This window comes from Candoia aspera, chromosome 1 (assembly GCF_035149785.1).
Source record: "Candoia aspera isolate rCanAsp1 chromosome 1, rCanAsp1.hap2, whole genome shotgun sequence".
Classification (NCBI taxonomy): Eukaryota; Metazoa; Chordata; class Lepidosauria; order Squamata; family Boidae; genus Candoia; species Candoia aspera.
The window spans coordinates 151,180,804-151,203,311 of record NC_086153.1 but is presented as its reverse complement, the minus strand read 5'-3'; the positions used below and the strand labels follow the sequence as shown (position 1 = coordinate 151,203,311).

The following is a 22,508-nucleotide window of genomic DNA, read 5'->3' as shown; positions in this document are numbered from 1 at the left end:
TCACCTTCATCATAAGGCTCCTCAGTTCCTCTTGGCTTTCAGCCATCAAAGTGGTATCATCTGCATATCTGAGATTGTTGATGTTTCTTCCAGCGATTTTAACTCCAGCCTTGGATTCCTCAAGCCCAGCATGTCGCATGATGTGTTCTGCATACAAGTTGAATAGGTAGGGTGAGAGTATACAGCCCTGCCATACTCCTTTCCCAATCTTAAACCAGTCTGTTGTTCCATGGTCTGTTCTTACTGTTGCTACTTGGTCGTTATACAGATTCTTCAGGAGGCATACAAGATGACTTGGTATCCCCATACCACTAAGAACTTGCCACAATTTGTTATGGTCCACACAGTCAAAGGCTTTAGAATAGCCAATCAAACAGAAATAGATGTTTTTCTGAAACTCCCTGGCTTTTTCCATTATCCAGTGGATATTGGCAATTTGGTCCCTAGTTCCTCTGCCTTTTCTAAACCCAGCTTGTACATCTGGCAATTCTCGCTCCATAAATTGCTGAAGTCTACCTTGCAGGATCTTGAGCATTACCTTACTGGCATGTGAAATGAGTGCCACTGTTCGATAGTTTGAACATTCTTTAGTGTTCCCCTTTTTTGGTATGGGGATATAAGTTGATTTTTTCCAATCTGATGGCCATTCTTGTGTTTTCCAAATTTGCTGGCATATAGCATGCATTACCTTGACAGCATCATCTTGCAAGATTTTGAACAGTTCAGCTGGGATGCCGTTGTCTCCTGCTGCCTTGTTATTAGCAATGCTTCTTAAGGCCCACTCAACCTCACTCTTCAGGATGTCTGGCTCTAGCTCACCGACCACACCGTCAAAGCTATCCCCGATATTGTTATCCTTCCTATACAGGTCTTCTGTATATTCTTGCCACCTTTTCTTGATCTCTTCTTCTTCTGTTAGGTCCTTGCCATCTTTGTTTTTGATCATACCCATTTTTGCCTGGAATTTACCTCCAATGTTTCTAATTTTCTGGAAGAGGTCTCTTGTCCTTCCTATTCTATTGTCTTCTTCCACTTCTGCGCATTGCTTGTTTAAAAATAATTCCTTATCTCTTCTGGCTAACCTCTGGAATTTTGCATTTAATTGGGCATATCTCCCAACGGGTGAGCTCCTGTTGCTAGTCCCAGCTCCTGCTCACCTAGCAGTTCGAAAACATGCAAATGTGAGTAGATCAATAGGTACTGCTTCGGCGGGAAGGTAACGGCGTTCCGTGTCGTCATGCTTGGCCACATGACCCGGAAAGTGTCTACGGACAACGGCGGCTCTAAGGCTTAGAAACAGAGATGAGCACCGCCCCCTAGAGTCGGACACGACTGGACTTTACGTCAAGGGAAACCTTTACCTTTACCTTTTACCCCCTATCACTGTTGCCTTTTGCTTTCCTTCTTTCTTGGGCTACTTCTAGTGTCTCAGCAGACAGCCATTTTGCCTTCTTGGTTTTCTCTTTCTTTGGGATGTATTTTGTTGCCGCCTCCTGAACAATGTTGCGAACTTCTGTCCAGAGTTCTTCCGGGACCCTACCTACTAAGTCCAGTCCCTTAAATCGATTCTTCACCTCCACTGCATATTCCTTAGGAATATTAGTGAGCTCATATCTAGCTGATCTGTGGGTCTTCCCTAATCTCTTTAGTCTGATCCTAAATTGTGCAAGAAGAAGTTCGTGATCTGAACTACGATCAGCTCCAGGTCTTGTTTTTACCGACTGTATAGATGTCCGCCAGCTTTGGCTGCAAAGAATGTAGTCAATCTGATTTTGGTGTTGTCCATCTGGTGAAGTCCATGTATAAAGCCGTCTCTTAGGTTGTTGGAAGAGAGTGTTTGTTATGCAGAGTGAGTTGTCCTGGCAAAATTCTATCAGCCTATGTCCTGCTTCGTTTTGTTCTCCCAGGCCATGCTTACCTGTAATTCCAGGTGTAATTTGACTGCCCACCTTAGCATTCCAGTCTCCTGTGATGAAAATAACGTCTCTTTTAGGCGTGTTGTCCAGTAGGTGCTGCAGATCCTCATAGAACTGCTCTACTTCAGCTTCTTCAGCATCTGTGGTTGGGGCGTATATTTGGATCACTGTGATGTTAGATGGCTTGCCCTGAAGATATACGGAGCACTAACTGTACAATCTTGGTAATTCCCTGATCCACTTTTGGATACTACATTTCTGTACCAATTTTTTCCCCTTTTACTAGCTTGTTTGCTCTTTTTTCTTAAAAAAATCATAAATAACTTAAAAACCACAACTTGTTGAAGAGTAAAAGTCAAGTCTGCTTGAAATAAAGTCACGCCATACTTCCCAAATTTGGCTCATTGTTAACTTTTGTACCTTTTCAGTTATTCTGTCAAATGTCTTTGCAGGGACATAAGCAAACTACATTTTTATTTTAACGTTTCTCCATATAATACCATCTGCATTTGCAGTCTTACCATTTTTCAACATCCTCACAGCATTTATGACTTTTTTTTTTTTGACCACAAACATTTACAGCGTTTGCGTCACTTCTACTTTTCAACATATCATTATCATACCTATCCAAATACTTTTTCCAGTATTCCATTACAAATATGTCAACGTTTTTAAATTTAATTTTTGTAGCTATCATTTACTCATGCACATAAACTCCACATACTTTTATGGATCTTCTGAATTCTTCTAGAGGTTTTTTGAAAGTTACATAGGAATGTTACATGTTGTTTCACTTTGAGCATTTTATTATTGATCTTATTATATTTGTTTTAGTAATTAGTGTGGACAGTTTATCTTTTGTACTGAGAGTCATAACGATTACAGCAATATAAAAATCTGTCTTATAATACTTTTTCATAAAACATACTTTTTACTCTTCTTACAGATGTTCTGCTTTCCCTCCAATTTGGTTGACATCTTTTTCTTCCATATTTATTTTTTCTCCAAAAGTGGTTCTTGACAATACAAAATAACAATCTGTCCTACCTTCAGAACCTCTCATTCTTCTTGTAACCTTCAGAAATTCTTTTTTCATGATCAAATCAGTTATTCACGTGATTCACTTGTTTTCCATGTGTACATATGAATCAACTTCTGCTTAAATATGTATTTGAAACAAATTGGACTTTTTTGGTATTCTCTTTTCATTTCCACCCATCCATCCATTCAGGTTACTTAATAATAGATACTTTTCCCCTTGTATCTCATTTATTCAGAACGTTGCACAATTTGCCCCCAAACTCATTCTCCCATTATCACCATGCACTGGTGTTTAACATGCAGCCATCATCATCCAATTGATTCTTAATTTCATACACACAACAACCCAAGTGACATGAGAGTGAACTCTGCCATACATTTTAGCCCTTCCATTCATAATGAAACTTTCACTTCCCTGTATAACTCCACTACATAAAATCAGACCATCTCTTTTCACACTTATTGGTGAAAGGTGAAAGATCCCCTGTGCAACCACCAAGTCATGTCTGACCCTTTGGGGGACGCCGCTTTCGCGACATTTTTTTGGCAGGCTATAGCAGGGTGGTTTGCCATTGCCTTCCCCAGTCGTCACCTTCCCCAGCAAGTTTATTACATTCCGTTTTTTAACTCAATTTCCTTTCCCTTCCCTTCCCTTCCCTTCCCTTCGTTTATCATTTATTCCTTTTACATTCCATGTCGCAATAACTCTTGTACATGATCATTACCAGATGGGTGCGTGGATACTGACCTCTGCTGCCCTCATGGCCTTGCTCAGTTCAGTCTTTCACATAACACTGTTTAGTAAGAGAAGGTTTAGACTAGATTACCAGCTGTTTTTGCACTCATGCTCATACAGCATTCCCTTCTAGAGGTAAGAACAGTTCTAGTCAGCTTTGGCACATTTTGGCTGATATGCCACAAGTGCAACAAAAGTCCAACTTTACCACTAGCATGATCATGCTATTCTCTTCAAGCTAGTATCTTTAATCGAGACTTTATTTGAAAGCCAACCCAGGGTTCCCTAACTCCACCAACTTGGAGATAATGCAGTGTACTGACAGGCTTAACATAGTAATATAAAATTAGTTTTATTATGAAGAATGTTTTAGATTTAACTGTTCCTTTCCATTTAAAAATGACATAAGGAGAAAAGCAGTAGATATTTCAACAACAACAAAAGTGGTGGCAGCAAGTAATAGGTAAAGGCTGCTTCATCCCAGGCTGGGTGGGGCAGGCCTGACCGTAAGAGAGAGCCTTAAGCTAACAGAAGTATTACAAGAGAAACACACTTATGTTCTGCATGCTACAATAAAAGAAAGGAAAACATGTTTTCTCCTAGTGACTGTGTGCTTTTAGTCACCCAGGAATAGTGCTATTGTGCTAAACATGCATTTGTACCTTTATTAGGGACCCATTTGAAAGATACTGCCTTGGCCTCCCCATCCCTCCTCCGTGTACATTATGAGGATAATAAAACTAACCTAATTTACAAGAGTTGTAAGGAATTTAGAGCTAATGTACGCAGAGTGATTTTAATGTTCATAAAGCAATATAGAAGGGATTATGATGATAATTAAAATGAAGACACATCTTTCCAGGATGATATTCATTTAGTTCTTTAAGTAAATTAAAGATTCTGAATATCTTATGCCCAAAAATTGTGTGGCCAGAGCCTAGCCTTTTTTCAGAAAAGAAGTCAGTGATTTTGAATTACTATTAGAAATAATTTTGACATTGCTTGATATTTCTGCTAGTCTTTATGTAATATTCGGTTTCTTTTCTGTGGACTAAACATTTCTGTTAGCCCAGAACAATAAATGTTACCTCCCCTAGTTATGCACACTTTAATTTAGATGTTTAATGGCTTTTAATGTTCCAAAATAAGTTAATATAATATTAAGACCTCATTTTATTATATTGTCTTGCTCTTTGTATCGATTGTGATGCAGTCATGGTTTGCTAAAACAATAATCCCCAAGAAATGGGTCATTAACAGTAGTTAACGATTACTTGTGATCTATGGTAATGACTGATTTCTTTGGGATTATTGCTGTTATAAAACATAATTACAGATTATTGCTGCAATAATTATTTTGGTAAAGAAAAAATATTCTCCTTTAGCAGCTGGAAAAGAACAGTACTGAATATTTTGAGCAAGGAAGTAAGCACAAATGCGAAGGAAAATGAATTTTATTTTCTGTGTATAGGGACCAACTCAAGATTATTAGTAAAATACTCTTTGTGCTGACAGAAGTACTTTTGAGTTTAATGATAAATTTTTGAGGTGGTTATCAATCCATGTTATGGCTTTCTCAATTTCAGTCTTGCAGTATTCATACATTCAGATATGGTGAAATTCTGAAATTGTTACTGGTGAAATACTGAGTTTCTGAGCATCTGATAGCAATGTTTGTTGGCAATAAAGCAAATGCCTAATTTCATATTATTGTTTGTTATATTAGATATTAGATTTTAAAAGTGCTGAATTCTGAATATTTTACTTTTATTTTGCTTTGTTTAAAATATTTCTAGGCTTTTGTCAGTAGCTCAGTGGGGTTAATAATAAAGCAGTAATAATCACAAAAATATTTAAACTACATCAAACTAATCAGTTGTTGAAATCATCCATTTATTCGTGTCAGAAGCATCACAATTAAAATAAAGCATACTGTAAACAGAATTTAAAATATAAAAGTTAAAATATATAAAAGTTAAACAGATCTTGCCCAGAAACTGGCAACATTAATTGCGTTCTGTCACGCTGTCATGAGGTCCTCAAATGTGCATTGATCAGGGCACAAAGAAAAAGTGTACATATGTATTGTCTGCATGTCTCCACAATCACAAAAATGATAAATGAATTTCTGAGAGACTTCCCTCATGAGTAAAAAGAATGATTTCATTGGCATTAGGGTTGGAATAAGCCTATCATTTTCTTTTAATAATTAAATTTTAATCTGTAAATCAAATGACAGAACCCTGAAAGTGTTTTGCATAACTTGTTTCCAAATGTCATTTTATCTTGCTTGCCTTTATACTCTCAGCAGGCAGCACATTGAGGCCATTTCCCCCCACTTTTAAAAGGAAAATATACCTGTGAAACCAACAGATATGAAAATTCCAGAATGTTTTCTTGTCTTAGACCTACTTAGCACTATTGGTAGATTAATCCACTTTAGCTGTTCTCATATCACCCATTCTGAAAGGCTAGAAATTTAAAATAATGGATAAAATGCTGAACTTCTCGTGTGCTTTTACATACACTCCAAAATCTACAGATATATTAGACATACGAATATTTCTGAAAAGCCAAACTCAGTTGCTGATGGTCAATATGAATGAATTGCCAGTATCCAAGAATAATTTGTCATATGATGAAAAGGTTATACCCTGCAAAAATGAGAGTTGTGTTCATTTGAATTCCATTAAAAATCCAGTCCACAAAACTACATTTTAATCAATGCGTATTATAAAATTTCATTGACTTTTAAACATAATAATGATTTTAATGGATAAATTAATCGTTTTTAAAATAGATGAGTATAATAAAAGGCCATGTCAAAATAACGTTCTGTGCCATAAGTAATAATTCAAATAATGCAGTATTGTTGGTATTATAGTTCTATGGTTTATAGAACTCTTGTGCCTCGGCTAAGAAGAGAAAACAAGTGGAGAACAAATTTGTAAGCTTACTAATAAGCAGAACTACATGCCTGAGGCACTTTGTTTAAAATTTAGTGAATTATTATCTCAGTTACTTAGATCCACAGTTTAAGAACCCTTGAATCAGATCAATAGGTATAGCTGCTGAACTCATCCTTACATCAGAGTTCAACTGAAGTGTGTGTCCTGTTGAGACTATGAGGCGGCCAGACAAGTTTATTATCAAAACCACTCTTTATTAAAACAACTATTTACAATAAATAAGTCCTTGTGGTCAAGAGATAGGCTGGTTCTGATCAAGACCACCCGGGCAACAACAGGAGTAGTGGCAAGGTCGCAGGAGGAGACTGTGGCAAAACAGCTAAGCAGGGTTCACTGACCAGAGCTGTGGAACTGGAAGAAGCTAGGGCACATGGCACAACTGGAACTGGAGACAATTGTCCACAATCTGGAACACCACCCGAACTAGGCTAGCTCCTGGAAGCTAGGCGAGATCAAACTGGAACCACTGGGCAAGGCTTGGCTCTAGAGGCAGGGCTGGACTGAACTGGGAGACCCAGGCTGGACTGGGTACACTGGGCTGAAGACTCAGAACAAGGCTGATAACTCGAAACAAGACGACTTGGCTGAAGACTCTGGGCTAGGCTGGAAGCTTGGCACGCGACTAGGCTAGACTGGAGGTTCTTGACTAGGCAGAGAGCTTGAAACACGACTGGACTGGACTACAGGTTCTAGGCAAGGTTGAGAACCCAGATCACAACAAGAGAGGTCTAAAGTTTCTGAACAGTGTTGGGCAACCGAAACATGGCTAGACCGGACTGGAGATCCTGCACAAGACTGGAGGTTAGAAGTACAATGAAACTGGACTGGAGGCTCTGGACAAGGCTGGAAACTGGAAGTACGATAAAACGGAACTGGAGATCCTGGGCAAGGCTGGGGGCTTAGAGTACGACGAAACTAGACTGAAGATTCTGGACAAGGCTGGAAGCTTGAAGCAAGACTGGAAGCGCACCTGGAATGTGCAGAATGGCGGCAGTGAGGTCCGAAGCTGGACGCAAGGCTGTGGTTGCTGGATTTGGCAGGAAGAAGATCCTCTATGGCAGCAGTTGCAGGATACAGGTCCTCTTCGGTAGGAAACACAGGCGCTGATTCCCCTCCGGCTACAGACGACATTTCCGACGCTGGTGAGGACTCTTCCGCTGGGGCTGCGAGCTCAAAGGATCGGTTGTCTCCAGCAGCTTGCTCTTCGTGCATCTGCTTTTTATGTCGATCCTTTGCGTGCCTATTCCCTTCTGCAACCAATCAGGCTGCCTTCTCCTTTGTGTGCTTTTCTGCACATCTTTCGCTTGCGCTGATTGGAGGATTCAAATCCTCCTCCGAAGACTGGCCAGTCAGCGTCTGTAACTTCTCCCGCGCTGCTTGAGTCATTTCTGGGTTTTGCTTTCCTGGTTTCTGCCTCGTAAGTTTCTGTTTCCCCTTCTGACTCAAAGAGTTTTCTGAGTCAGAGACTGGTTGTAATGATTGCCTATTCTAAAACACCATCAGACTCATAAGTAAGAATTCAAAGATACCTGATTTATTAAAGAACAGCATGCAGGATCACAAAGAAAACTGAGAATGGTAAAAACACGGGTAAATTCAAACTAAAAACCCTCGGTGCAAACAAAATCCCTCCCCCCTTAGAATCTTCTCAAGTCCACAACCACAGGTGCTCCTAACGGTTTCTGATGGCCTGCGGGAAAAGGCCTTGAACAGAGCACATAACCCAAACACATTCCATTGTCCTGATTCCACATACAGAACTTGGTACAAGGTCTCACAGCAGCTCCCTCCCAAACAGAAATGCGCGTCAGCGCCATGGCATGAGAAACGTTACGATGTTTGAAATACACTGAAACAGTGAACATGACGCTGGTTGAAACCTCACAGCATGGTCTTGTATGCAGAGATGATCCACTTAATTATTGGGTTGCAAGCCAAGGTGTCCATGTGGGGAGGGAGCCAAAGGAGCAATTGATGAAAACTGTGCAACAAACTCCACCCCTTTTGTATGTTCATTGTGATATCATATGCATGTAGATTGCGTAATGACAGCGTGTTGCTACTATTGTTATTTTAATGAAAGCATTGATACCTGTGAATACCTTTGATGGGAAGCATGTTAAAGGCTAATGGGTAATCATTAGAGTAGCTTGACTATGAATGCACCTTCCAGCATTTGTCAAGAGATCCATAATGCAGTAGTCAAAGCAAGTGCATTGTAGTAAGTAAAGCTGGACATATGTATTGGTATTTTGATCACAAATTAAATATGAGGAAGATACAGTCTTGAGAAGAAAAATCAAGTATGCTTTTCAGTGGCCACATAACAAATTTTAGGAGGGAGACAAGTATTTGTCCAGTTCTGTAAGACATAAAAAAATTGAATTGATGGATTTTCACATCCCAAAAACACCTGACAGGACCAAGAGGGAGGTATTCTTCCATTGTTTTTCAGGAAAGGATTACTTGTTGGAGGTATGGAGGTTCTTCCTCTCACAATCAGGCAGGAAACCAGACTACGAGAAGATGAGGTGGTACTTCCCCCCCCCCACAAGTAAATCCCCTCTTTGAAGGCTAAATCTGAAAAAAAAAAAATGCCAGAAACAACAGCAATTTTTAAAATCTGTTGCATAAGACCGTTAGTTAGCATATAGTCATGAAACTAAATTACATAATACTTATATCAGTTTTTAACAAATAAAATCACAACCCTGGAATTAAAGTCTTATCTAAAGAATATGAGAAATATCAGAAACTTGGTGAATGTTAATGGTTAGCAATAATTATTTTAATAGTCCAGTGTAACATAATAGAGGATAACAACATCTTGATGAGTAAATTTCAAAATTACCCCATCCTTGTTTCCCATGAGTATCACCAAAGGGCCTCAGAAAATTACCTGATTTTCTTCTTTTTACATAATTTCTTAGTAAACATTAGAATTCACAGCAAGTTCAAATACTTTATGAAAATATAATATATTTTTCTGTTATTTTCCTCCTGCCTTCATTCTCCCTGCATTCCAGGATGCTTGGCATGGCTTGTCTATCTTGTTGGAACTGTTGTAGGAGGAAGATTAACTTATACTAGTACTGATGAACATGATGCTATGGATGGTGAATTATCCTGCCGGTGAGTGTCTGTTAATAGAATAAATATGTGTGTCACAACCATAAGTACCTTTGAATAAAATCATATTTTTACAGGATGGCTAAATAGTTTTTAAACATTATTTTTGGGAGGTAAGAAATTTTGCTAACAAGCCCCAATACAGACTCTACTGAGAATGGATTTTCAAACAATATGTTGCTTAAGATCACCTGGCCTCGAGGAAGAGGAGCTGAGTTCATGATTGAGCAAACTGTGAATGGTGGCATTGAGATACAGTTTCACTTTAAGAAGGAAAGAATTTCCTTGATGGATCTACAGTTATATCTGTGACAATGGCCAAACTGAGAAACCAGCAGAGCACATGATATAATAGGTTTTCTTTGTTAGCTCCCAGCATTCAGTAACGGAGGTACTTGAACATTGTATCTGTTCTTCCTGGAGTAATTCTTTTAAAATCTCAAATTGGTTAAATAACTGTCCATCACTGCATAATGTTGGTGAAGTGATTCAAAGTGGCTTTAACGGAATGCTTATACAGGTAGTCCTCGTTTAACTAGCAGAACTGGGACCAGCAACTCAATCATTAAGTGAAGAGGAACTAGGCATCCTTGCATTATAATATGATATTTCCTCTTCAAGCCTCATGTCCCTGACAGAATGTTCTTTTTTTCATTTGTGTAAGAGTTTATGAACAATAGTACTGACAAGAAATCTGAAGTGATGTTGCAGAGGTAGTCTGAAAACAAAGGGAATACCTCTTTGCTAATTAGAAAATGCTGTATTCTCTTCTGCAGATTTCAGGCTTCTTGCTTTCAATGTGATAGTCAAACTGAGTTTTGTGATGGTCCTCTGGTGTTAGGTTTGCAGCTGTGAACAAAAACTCAGGTGTTTTTGGTTAGTTTTTTTTTAATGTGGAAAGATAATCTGACCCTCCTAGATGAGTAAAGGATTTTTCCTGTTGCTAAAACAAAGGAAACATTATTTTGCATTTTGTTGTACTGCAGAGATTGTTGTAAAGCCTAGAAATACCTAGATCAAAGATCTTGCTCTGAGGAACTCACAGTTGAGAACATAGGTAATAGGAAGCATAGTAACTGGCCAGAGATGAAACCATCCAGTGTTCGAATGTATAGAAGAAATCCTTTCTCCACTAGGAAGTAGTGTTTTTGTATTGTGCCCTCTTGAAAACAAGGGGATAGATGATTCCCCCATCAGCACCTTGAATAGTATTATCTGATGATAGTTTATGCCTTTTTCTCTTGGAGAAAAAATGTGCCAGAAGTAATTCATATAAAAGGAAGTGGATTTGTTTATTTATTTAAAATACTTATATAGCCACCCATCTTATGTACTATAACCCTGGGCAGCTCACTAAACAACAGTAAAAACATAAAAACTATAAAAATCACAACAGGAACTCCTGGCATCCAAAAAGCAGCACTCTCCCACACATCCACATTCAGCTGTACTGGGCTGCAGCCTCTCTACCCCAACGCTTGTGGGAAGAGTCAGCTCTTCAAAGCCTTCCAGAAGGCTAGGAGGGTAGTTGACAATTGAATGTCACAATGGGTAACACAGTAACGTTAAGTAGGCAATAATTGGACCACAGTTGTGCAAGTCCTATGGTGATGATTGAGGCATGATCTAACCTTTTTAACTGGGATAAGTCTGAGCTGGTTAGTCTTGAGGACTAACTGGACATGGTTTTGGGGACTGTTAGGGTGACATATTCATGAGCCGTGTCCCTCCTGGTTAATCAAGGCTTCCAGGGAGAGGCTGTGTACTTGGATTTAAGAGGTGGTAAATATATCCTTGAGGGAGGGTATGATTCTGCTGACACTTAAGGAAATGTTGCCACCCTCTCCTCAAGAAGACATTTCTGGATCTAACTGAACTGGGCAATTTTTGTTCTGTTTTGAACCTTCCCTTTTCAGGGAAGATGTTGAGAGGGTGGTCAGCTTGGAACTCCAGAAGGCCCTGGAAGAAGTGGGTTATTGGATTTCTTTCATGCTGGGTGTAATAGGCAGTAAGAATAACCTTGAGTAACAGGAGGAGAGCTGCAACCAAGACAACAGTCAGACAAAAGAAATTTGAGTCCAAGGCAGAAATGTAATTTCAGGAAGGTCTCAGACTTGACCCTCTGTAGTTCTCTTGAAGATGTGGTGGGGGGAGGCACATTCAGACTTGCAAGATTCTGTTACTGTAGCCTTATAATAAAAGTAGTATTAGCATTCATAACTTTGGTTTCCGAATCTAGTCTACCTTGAAGGGCCTGAAACTGGGACATAGTACTGAGACAGCATTAGTCCCGCTGGTCAGTGACCTATGACAGGTTTAGGAGGGGGGCAGTGCGTCCATCCTGGCCCTCCTCAACCTTTCAGTGGCTTTTGATACCATCTATCATGTACCCTTCTGGACTGGCTCCAGGGGTTGGGAGTGGTGTTACAGTGGTGGTTCTTCCTCCATAGTCAGTTCCAGCTGGTGAAAGGGAAGCAGTCTAGCCCTAGGTTCCTACTCAGTAGGGAGCCTCAGGGCCCCACTCTCTCCCCACTTTTGTTTAACATCTACACAAAGCTGCTGGGGGAGATACTCATTGGCATGGGGTGAAATATCATTAACATGCTTTTTTATAAAGACTTTGTTAAAGTTTCAAAATAGAGGTAAAATACAAAGTACAGAAAAGCTTGAAGAAAGAACTGAAAGAAAAAAGGCAAACTAAAAAAAAAGCAGAAATACATAGAAAGAAATACAAAGAAAGTGACTTCCAACCTTCTCCAACGCAGATATGAATACAAATATATAATACCTTAATCTCTTACTCTAAACTAAACCTCAATAAACATTATTTCTATAAACAGTAACAATTTAATCATCAAAACCCAAAATCAAAACTTCATTTTTTTCAGATATAAGCAAATAGTCTGGAAGCCATTTCCACACAGAAACAAGTCCAGTCACAGTGTTTCTCTTATCAATGCTGTCAGTTTTGCCATCTCTGCCAATTCCAATAATTTCACCAACCATTCTTCCACTGTGGGAATTTGTATATCTTTCCATCTTCGCACCTATAAAAGTCTTATACAGAAACAAAGTTCCAACAATTTTTTTTTTCAAATTGTTGTCCATCAAGCCCAAAAGAAAAAGTTCTGGTTTTAGTTGTATATTCATTTTAAGAATGTTTTGGTTATAATACATATTTGCTCCCAATATTTCTTAGCTTTCCCACAAGTCCACCAAAGGTGATAAAAAGCACCTTCACCTTGAGAGCATTTCCAACACACATTTGATACCCCTTTATACATCTTTGACAATTTATCGAGTGTTAAATACCAACGATAAATCATTTTATAAAATTCTCTTTCAAATTGTAATTCAATGTAAGTTTCAAACCTTTGTTCCACATATTCTTCCATTGATCAAACGTAATACTATAACCAAAATTCTTTGCCCATTTGATCATACAGTCTTTAACGTATTCATCTTCCAAATTGATTTGCAATAACAATTTGTACATCTTAGTAATAACATGCTCATCATTAGTATATAAGTCCACTTCAAACTGAGTTTTTTCATTAACAAAATTATAAGTCTTTTTATCCAAATTAAATTGTAATTGTTCCCCTTAAGTTTGGGTTCTCCTTCCGCAAAAGTTAGCAACTCTGAATATCTCAACCAAGTCAATTTCCCAATCACCTCTCTTCTAAAAAAGGTGATAGAAATATCATTAATATGCTGATGATACTCAATTGTGCATCTCTGCCCTTGGTCAAACAAGTGATGTCAAGGTGTGGGAAGTCCTGCTTATGGCCGCTCATGGCTTAGGCGATGCACTGTATATGGGGCTGCCAAGATCACCCAGAAGCTGCAGTTGGTCCAGAACATAGCAGCACAGATGGTTATGTATTACATTACGTCCTTATAACACTACTACTTTATGAGCTGCATTGGTTCCCAGTAGCTTCCAGGTGCAGTTTAAAATGCTGGTTATCACTTATAAAGACCTACATGGCATAGGACTGGGCTGTTGTGGGGCTGTCTGCTTTTGGTTATGTTGACCTGTTCATATGCCCTTCCAGGCTGGGCACATTCCAGGTCCCTCCCTTCTATCAGTGTCATCTGGTGGGACTTAGAAAACATGCCTTTTCTTTCAGAGCACCTGTCCTTGGGAATAATCTCTCCCTGAAATTCAACTGGCCCAACCATGTTAGCTTTTCAAAATGCATTAAAAACTTGTTTTATCTCTGGGCATTTTGGCCAGATAGTTAGATGTTCCCATCTTGGGTAGTGCTTGTTGGATTTGGCGGCTCTGAAGGTATGTTTTATTTTAGCTTTGTTATTATTGATTGTTGGTTTTTATTGTTTTAATTCTATGTTTTCAGAGTCACTCTGGTGGCTATATAAATTGGATGGATGGATGGATAGATAAATTACTTTTGGTAGAGTGCATGAAGAAGTCATATTTAATGTTCAGTGAAATGTCAGCAGTTTTTTTTGTTCTGTTTTGAAGAGTATCAAGGGTAAACAAAACCTTACTGATCTTCACTTATTTCAGAGTCTTTCAGCTGATTTCCTTGATGGATGCCCAGTTACCACGCTCTAGCAATGAGAAAGTGGAACTTGCAATACTCTGGTTTTTGGATCAGTTCCGTAAAACATACGTAGGAGATCAGCTTCAACGTACATCAAAAGTAGGTGCTTTTCCTAGCTACTTACGCAGCTTTATTTTAATCAGTCCGTTTACAAACATGCGCATTGTAAAGCAGCTCATAGAGGTTAGTCCTAGTCCAGAGCTCTGCATGTGCTTTTACACTCATGAGGAGTCCTAGTACTTTCAGAAGGAGATAGTCTGTACTTACAGAACAAGATCTGCTTAGTTCATTGAAAAGAATGTAAAAGCTCTTTGAATGAAGGAATGTTTTGTAAACACAGAAGCTGCTGTTCATAGAACAGAATGCTGAGCTATTATGTCTAGCCTGTGGATGTTTGAGTGATGTTTTTTATCTTTGCAGTCAAGTTCATTTTGGTGTGCTGTATGTAAGGTTTTCATCAGTTGTATTCATTAAACAGTTTGAGATTTCATTACATTTTTTCTTTTATTTCAAGCATTTAACAGGTTTAGTATATAGTATTATGTGTCACAGCTGGATATGCAAGATTTATTATTTTAATAGTTCTGTCTGTTTGACAGTTACTCATTTATGTGCTTTTACTGTATCTCACACATTATTTGGCTTTTTCTGCATTTTGAATAGAGAAGGGGATGAGCAAGATACATTCTTTAAGAAAAATGCCATTAATTCACTCTAACTTTAGGGGACACACATAATACGAAAAAGCTCATCAGCTGTTCCTGAGAAATACTGAAAGAATTTTGTTTGTGCTTCAAGCAAGCCTTTATCAAACAAATCTTTAGCAATTGATAAAAGACTTTGTTTTTTACTTATCTGGTATAGTAATTAGGATTTCTGGCAGGCAGACTAGTTTCAAGGCTTTTATTCCCCTGTTGTGTGGATGACCATATTCTTAGGGGGAAGGGAAAATAAATAGGAGAATGGTGGTAGTCACATTGGCATTGTTGGAATGAAGAAAATTGTAGGTCCCTTCAGTCTAATGTGTGGTGTTTTGATGTTTCCCTTTCAGGGAATTCTTTTCACATTGGTTTGTGTAAAGGATCCCTGATATGCCTGCTGTGACTCCCTTGATATTATTGGTGATAGTGGGATCCATTCTAGGTGGGTGGGTTTTGGATCATTTGCAGAGCTGGTCACTTTACAGACATACCATTGGCCTCTGTGACTGAAAAGGAAGTATACCAATGAATATTATAGGGAAACAAGGATAATTGCAGGAAGTAGCTTCAGGAAGACTTTTCCTTCATGGCTAATACTCTCTAGGTGTAAGAAGAGCTGTGCTGGATGAGAACAGAAGCCCATCTAGTCCAGGATCCTGTTCAAAGTAGGCAGCCAGGCAAACTTACAAACAAGGCATAAGGACAGTTTGTGCTGAGGTACCTGAACAATTGACATTCAGAGGCTCAGCTTGGTATTTTATGCCATAGGGTTCCTTATATAGAACAGCATTGGATCCATTATGTAAATAAGTTTAATATGAATTTTACAGTGAAATGAACAAAAAGCTTGTTTATAAATCTACCATGGTAATTTAAATCTGGCAGACATCAGAAATGGGATCATGGTGGGGCAGTAAACAAGCCCAGAACATAGGTTCTACTCTGTCTAGGCTCTAAATATTTTGAAATTAATTTTTCTTTTAATGTACCAATGGAATATCTTCATCCTATAGCTTAGGTGTCTGCTTGTGAGCAAAACATATTTTTTTAAAAAGGTAGTTACATCTTCATTTTCCCTCCTGCTGTAGCAGCATTTGTAGCAGCAGAGGGCATTATATCCCTGCAGTAAATCCTTTTGCACAAATCACCTGTGTATATTTACTTGTATTGATCAGGGTTTATCCTTGGAAGTAGAAATTCAGATTGATGTAAAAATGGCTCTAGTTAAGATAACAACCATTTATGTGGCCCTTAGATACCTTAAATTAGTGGAAAGATCCATTGATAACTTCCTTTTTTACAGCTATGTTGAAATACTGTAGGGAATTCTTAAATGAACTTAGGCATTTATAACAAAACTTCTTAGTCTCAGGGGTCCTCAGATGTTTTGGTACATTTGGAATTTTGGGAATGTATGAGTGTGGTTACTGTGGGCTTTGTCTATTCGGAAAATGACTGGAGAATATAATCAGTTTAACAAAATGCTAATTCACTAGAATTCTACCTGATATCTCACTGATTTACTCCTCATACAGAATAATATCTTCTACTTACCTTTAACCTGGCAGATGAGCATAGTGCAAAATAATAGAGTGGGATCAACTGCCCATCATTCTTATTGCCTAAGAAAGCTGATTTTTCATTAATTGATTTTTTATTAATTGATTTTTTTAAGGCATCGTTGGAGATAAAGATGATCTTGGATGCTGAAGCTTTGCTTTGCAGCATGCCAGCTTCCTTTTTTTTTTTAAATTTTCTGAAAAATAAAATGAGACAAGAGCCAGGTAGGCACCAAAGCAAATATCTTGGACACATCGGTGCCCATGGGCACCATGTTGAGAACCCTAAAGTTTATGTATATGATTAGTTATACTCCAAATTTGGGTTACTTAATGGCTGTAAGAAATACTTAAATGTTACATATATGTTGCAGTGTTCAATTTGCAATCATGCAATGGGATTTAGTCAAAACATCTGTTTTTTGACTCCCATTGTTCCCATGAGAAGTTCTGCCCAAATATCTAAATGGATATTGTCATCCTGCAGTACATATGCTTGATTCTTAAAGTAGATCTTTAATTTGTAAAACTTCTGCATTTTATTCTATTGAAACCAGATATGCTTTTTATATATTTTATTTAATATCATTATTATATTCTCTGGAGGAAATACAAGCAGTAGGCAACTATTAGAAGCTCTAGTCTAAAATGTCTCCCTCTGTTCTGTGTGTTACACACTTGTATTGCCATGGTTTGTAACGATGTTTATAGGATTGCATTTCAACATAATTTGCTCCCCAAGTAGTTTTTCCTGAAAAAGAGAAGGGAGGAATCAAATATACCCCATTGAATGGATTTCTCTCTTCAGTGCACCGAGTTTATCCTTCCATTTAATTGCCTTATCTTTTATGCAGTGCATAAATGACCTGGCAAGGTTACTGAAGAAATACTCTAGAATATTAACAGTGGAGAGAAGATATTTACATTTGTCATTTTATAGTTATAAGATTATGAGGTACCAATGATATGCAGCAATAAGCACTTCCAGTCCTTTGCATGTTAGTTTAATCTATTACATCACCACCATATTGCTGAGTCGAATATAAAATCATTTTCTTGTACTAGTGAGAAGTATTATTGTATATGTGTTAACCTTGCTGTAAATCTGGAAAAGTATTATGTGTTGGGGTAGATCACATTTTAATTACATTTATGAAATAATTAACTATTAGTTAAGACCTGTTGCTATCCCACTGCAAAAGGCTTTGATTATAGCTTCTGCACTATAGTTTCAAGTGTTGTGATCCAGTCATTATTCTAAAATTGCCAGGCTTCACAACAGGATTCAGCAGTAAATCACAGTTTTCCAGTCACTTAATCCCTTTATTCAGCACATGACTTGACTTGGCAGAAGACTTTCAGACATAACTAGATTAGAATCTTTATTGCAGATGAAACTGAATGATAAGAAGCAGTCATGCAACTTAAGCCAGCAGTTTAAAAGTTACCCTCTCCTCATTTAGCGACCGCAATCCATTCCAGCAACTTTGTCATTAAGTGAAATGGTTGCTAAGCAAACAACTGAGAGAAGCACTGTGAAGATCACTGGTTGCTGCCATCTCATTCAGACAAAGTTATCTCCTAGAGTGTCCTGTGCCTGACCCATTTTTTCCCCTTTTTTCGCCCCCTCACAAGGCAGACAGTTCGCTCAAACAAGCTATCTCTGAGCTGCTTTTCTCTGCAATACAGTGCTTCCCTAAAAGGTGCTAGCCACAAGTCAACAAGCTCAGCTAAGTGACCTTAATTAGTTGATTACAACTCTCCTGCTTTTGCCTGAAACTGACCAGACCTTAATCAGTTTCATACTGAAGGCTTTTGTTGTCAGGTGCACAACATTTGGTCCTAAATACATGCATTGGACAGAAAATGAATTTTTCTATTACTATCGTATTTGTGAATGGTCACTAACCAAGATAGTCGCTAAACAAAGAGTGGCTATATTGTGTACTGAGTGTCATTCTTGCCTTTGCTTCCCACCAGGAAAGAAGAGAATCTGTGGGTTTGGACTGATTACCAGGGTGCCTTCAGATGGTGGCTCTGTTTTGTCGCTTCTGATCTCCTAGTCAGGAAAGGTGACAGTAGTTCCCCAAGTCAGTGGATGAGTTTCATTTAAGTGATTGAGAAGGGTGTGTTCTTGGAGAAAACACCTTAGACTGGATGGGGAAGACTTGTGGGCTGGGTTCTCTGATCTTCAGTTAATTGAAGGGGAAGTGATCACTTTTTAGGTGTGAATGTAAACCTTAGTTTACTTACCCTGGTCTTCCGGATGTGCGCAACAGCTCAACCATACAGCAAACTAACCACACAGGTTGGATACACATGACATACTAAGCTAAAAAGTTTGGTAACTTGTGATCAGTATATTATGTTTACACAGTCTCAACAAATTGATTAACTTTCACCCCCACCCTCAAAAAACTCAATGTCTGAAATTTGTAGGAAAAGGCTAAAATAAATACCTAAAGTATTTATAGAAAGTAACTTTAGAAACTCTTTTAAAAATTGAGAACAGCAGCAAGCATTCATAGGAAGCAGCATCTAAATCACAGAATATCCCTTTCTCTTGCTTTCATTTGTATACATTGCTGCCTATTATTGATAGTTGAACAAACTACACACACACACAGAGTATATGTATATGTCACTCCCCCACACAGAACTGGTGTACAGTCTGGAAGTTCTCTTGTAATCACTGTCCTTGAAAAACAGGTGGCAGCTACAGCCAGGAAGGCCTTCATACTGATGATGGTGATGATGATAACTTATATGCTGCCCAACTCTCAACGTTTCTGGGAGGCACCATCTTGTGTACCATTTGTGCTCATTCCTGGTCCAGGAGGCCCTACTCGCATTCATTCATTCATTCATTTTCTATCCTGCCTTTATTATTTTTATATTTTTTTATTTTTATTTTTATAAATAACTTGTGTCTTGGTTACCTCCTATCACAATGCACTATGCATGGGGCTGCTTTTGAGACCATTTGGAAGCTGCACTTGGCCCAGAATGCAGCAGTGTGGGTACTTACGGTTGCATCACAGTGTGCCAATGTAACAACACCACCCCATGAGCTGCATTGGCCCCTAGTAGGTTTATAGGCACAGATCAAGGTGCTGGTTGTCACCTATAAAGCTCTTCATGGCATAGGATTGAGCTCCTTGCAAGACTGCTTATCTCCGATTGAATCTGTCTGTCCCATGAGATCTGACAGGGTGGGTATGCTCCAGGTCTCTTCTGCTGAACAGTGTCTTCTGGTGGAACCCAGAAAGTATGCCTTCTCTGTGGTAATACCTGCCCTCTGGAACAGCTTACCCCCCAAGATTTAGATGGCCCCCAACACTGTTGGCCTTTCTGAATAAATATAACTTCCTATGGGAAACAAAATATCCTGTCAAATCACTTTATTTTAAAGGGGAGTTAACAAGGGTGCAGATTTATTCATTCTTTTGTATGTATGATTTATGTTAACTTGCCTTTACTGGATAGTCTTTATGTAGAAAACATTTCCCCCTCTACTGTAGACTACCCTTTTACAGTGCATTTCAAGTATCTGAATGTAGTGTATCCCAACATGTATAAGACCTACAGGGATGCAGGAAATGACTGTATTCAGTTCCCTTCAGGATTGAAGCTTCATGGCTTTAATAGTTAATTACAGAATGTATGAAACATGGAGTTTTTTTTTCTTCTGAGTTACAGGAAAACTATGCCTCATTTTTATTACCAGAAAGAAAGGATTGTTCTGACAGGTGGTGGAAATTAGCAGACAGTTTTGAAATTGCATTGTGTGACCAGGAATTGGATCTTATTTTAATTCATCTTTTCTCAACTAGTAAATGAGGTTAATGCCATACATATTCAGCTGATATGGGTGAAAAAATTGATCACCATAGCTAGAGGGCTGCTTTAATTTATAGGTAAAAAGGCAGTGATAAATGGAAGCAATGTAGTGGTGGTCACTAAATTCCTCAGCCATCAGGGTTTAAATAGTGTTAGTTGCTCATTAAAGGTTTTGTCAGGATACAAAAAACAGGATTGTGAAAAGAAATAGCCAACTAACCCTTAATTATCAAAATACAGAAAATACTAATTATATGTTAATTAGCTTTTCTCTTAATGTACTGAAATTGTTACTTTTTGTGTAGCACAAATGGATAGTTATATCAACAATAAATAGGTTGTTTTAATAACTTTCTTGTACCTCCTGGGAAAACTGAATTCCAATTTTTAATATGCAATAATGCTTCTCTAGCCTTTAGGAGATGAAAATTATTAAGTAGCTTTTTTTTTTTTGAAGATTTTATAGCAGCTTTGGGAAGAATTATTTCACCATGCATCAATTATTTTTAATTGAACTGAATATTTTTCAGATTGCATTAAATGCCTCTCATTTAACTTTAACATTTAGAGTTTAAAGAAGAATTTTAACCAAAAAATGGTATAATTGCATCCCAGTATGGCTAAGATATGCTTTTAAGATGGTAAAACTTGTTTTAAATAGAAATACTATGTTTCTTCCTTAATGTACATAAACAGTTAATTTATGCCTTAGCAAGAGAGAGACCAGATAAATAATATATTGAAGATCAAAATGCATGGTTGGTCATTCATGGACAAGGAATGAAAGGTTACAAAAAAAGATACATTGTGCATGCAACTTCATTTTTATACATATTTTTATAGAGCTTGTTCATAAGACATGAGTACTCTATGTTGTCCCCACCCCCCCGTGTGCTCAAGTGAACTTTCTGCTCTGTGATAATCTACTATTTGCTATTATATCTGAAGCCACACATTACTCTTTGCACTTCCAAATCATAACTGGAAGTTCCATTCACCAGTGGGTTACATAGACACATATGTTAGTAAATATAACTTACTTCATATATATAGATATACTTCTGACTGGCAGTAGATACATCTCATTTCTTAAGTGAAATACTGGTTTAAGGATGTGAAGAAGTCATCTATTTGGTCTTTGTTTTACTTACGGTTTGACATCTGTAGGATTCTGACTGCTAAATGAAAAAAGGTATCATATTCCAAATTTTGTGGGTTGAAGAAGGCCAATCAGATTGCATATTTCCATGTAGTTCAGTCAAAACAGTAAGTCAGTGCAATGGGAAGTTTTGTTTAATAGTAATAGTCAAAATGTATAATACCAGTGAGTTTGTTCAGGAAAAAAGGGGATTACTCACAGGTTCTAAGGTTAAACATTCCCTTGATGTACATGTATTACTTGATTCTAGTCAAAGTTGTGTGACAGCTTCCAAGAGAATAAAATATATAGAAGATATATTAAACATAAGAATACCAGAAAATTTTGTAGAAACTAGCTATTGGGCAAATTTAGTAAAAAGCAGTTCAAGAAGGTGATGTAGTTGAATTGTGCTTCACAAAGTTGATAAGAATTTATTATAATTCTAGTATCATAAATAAGGATCGGAATAAAATAGCTAGGAAGATTCTGTTCCCCTCTATTGTGGGGAGATTGAATAGTAAAATAATGAAAATCAAGAGAATGTTGCAAACATTGCCCCATCAATTTTCACGATACTGAGAATCTGTGAACGCATGAGCAGTTTTAGTTGAGTGTTGTGTATGATGTTTGCTAATTAATCTATATCTACTTAGCTTGAAGGCTATGGAAATTGTTCAAGATATAAATGAAAGTCATGACTATTGTTTGGGTAATGTATTAAGAATTCATTCACTGTCTCTAATATCAATGACTATATTAAACAGACAGTGGTCATAACTTCTGTGGGTATTAATATGTTTTTAACTTTGTCAATACCTGTAGGAGAATGTGCACAGTGGCTGACATTTGTATGTTTTCAGCAAGCAACTCTCATTAAACTCAAAGAGAGATAATCTGTTAGTTAG

General features: G+C 37.9%; 1 protein-coding gene across 2 annotated transcripts in view; it reads left to right on the top strand.

The window, feature by feature from the left end:
* Positions 1 to 22,508, top strand: part of RANBP17 (RAN binding protein 17) — a 227,276-nt gene that overhangs the window by 38,656 nt on the left and 166,112 nt on the right. For both annotated transcript variants that reach the window (XM_063315799.1, XM_063315806.1), the window contains exons 13-14: positions 9,689 to 9,794; positions 14,326 to 14,461. In XM_063315799.1, coding sequence (XP_063171869.1) covers positions 9,689 to 9,794; positions 14,326 to 14,461 — 242 coding nt within the window. The remainder of the gene's footprint in view (positions 1 to 9,688; positions 9,795 to 14,325; positions 14,462 to 22,508) is intronic.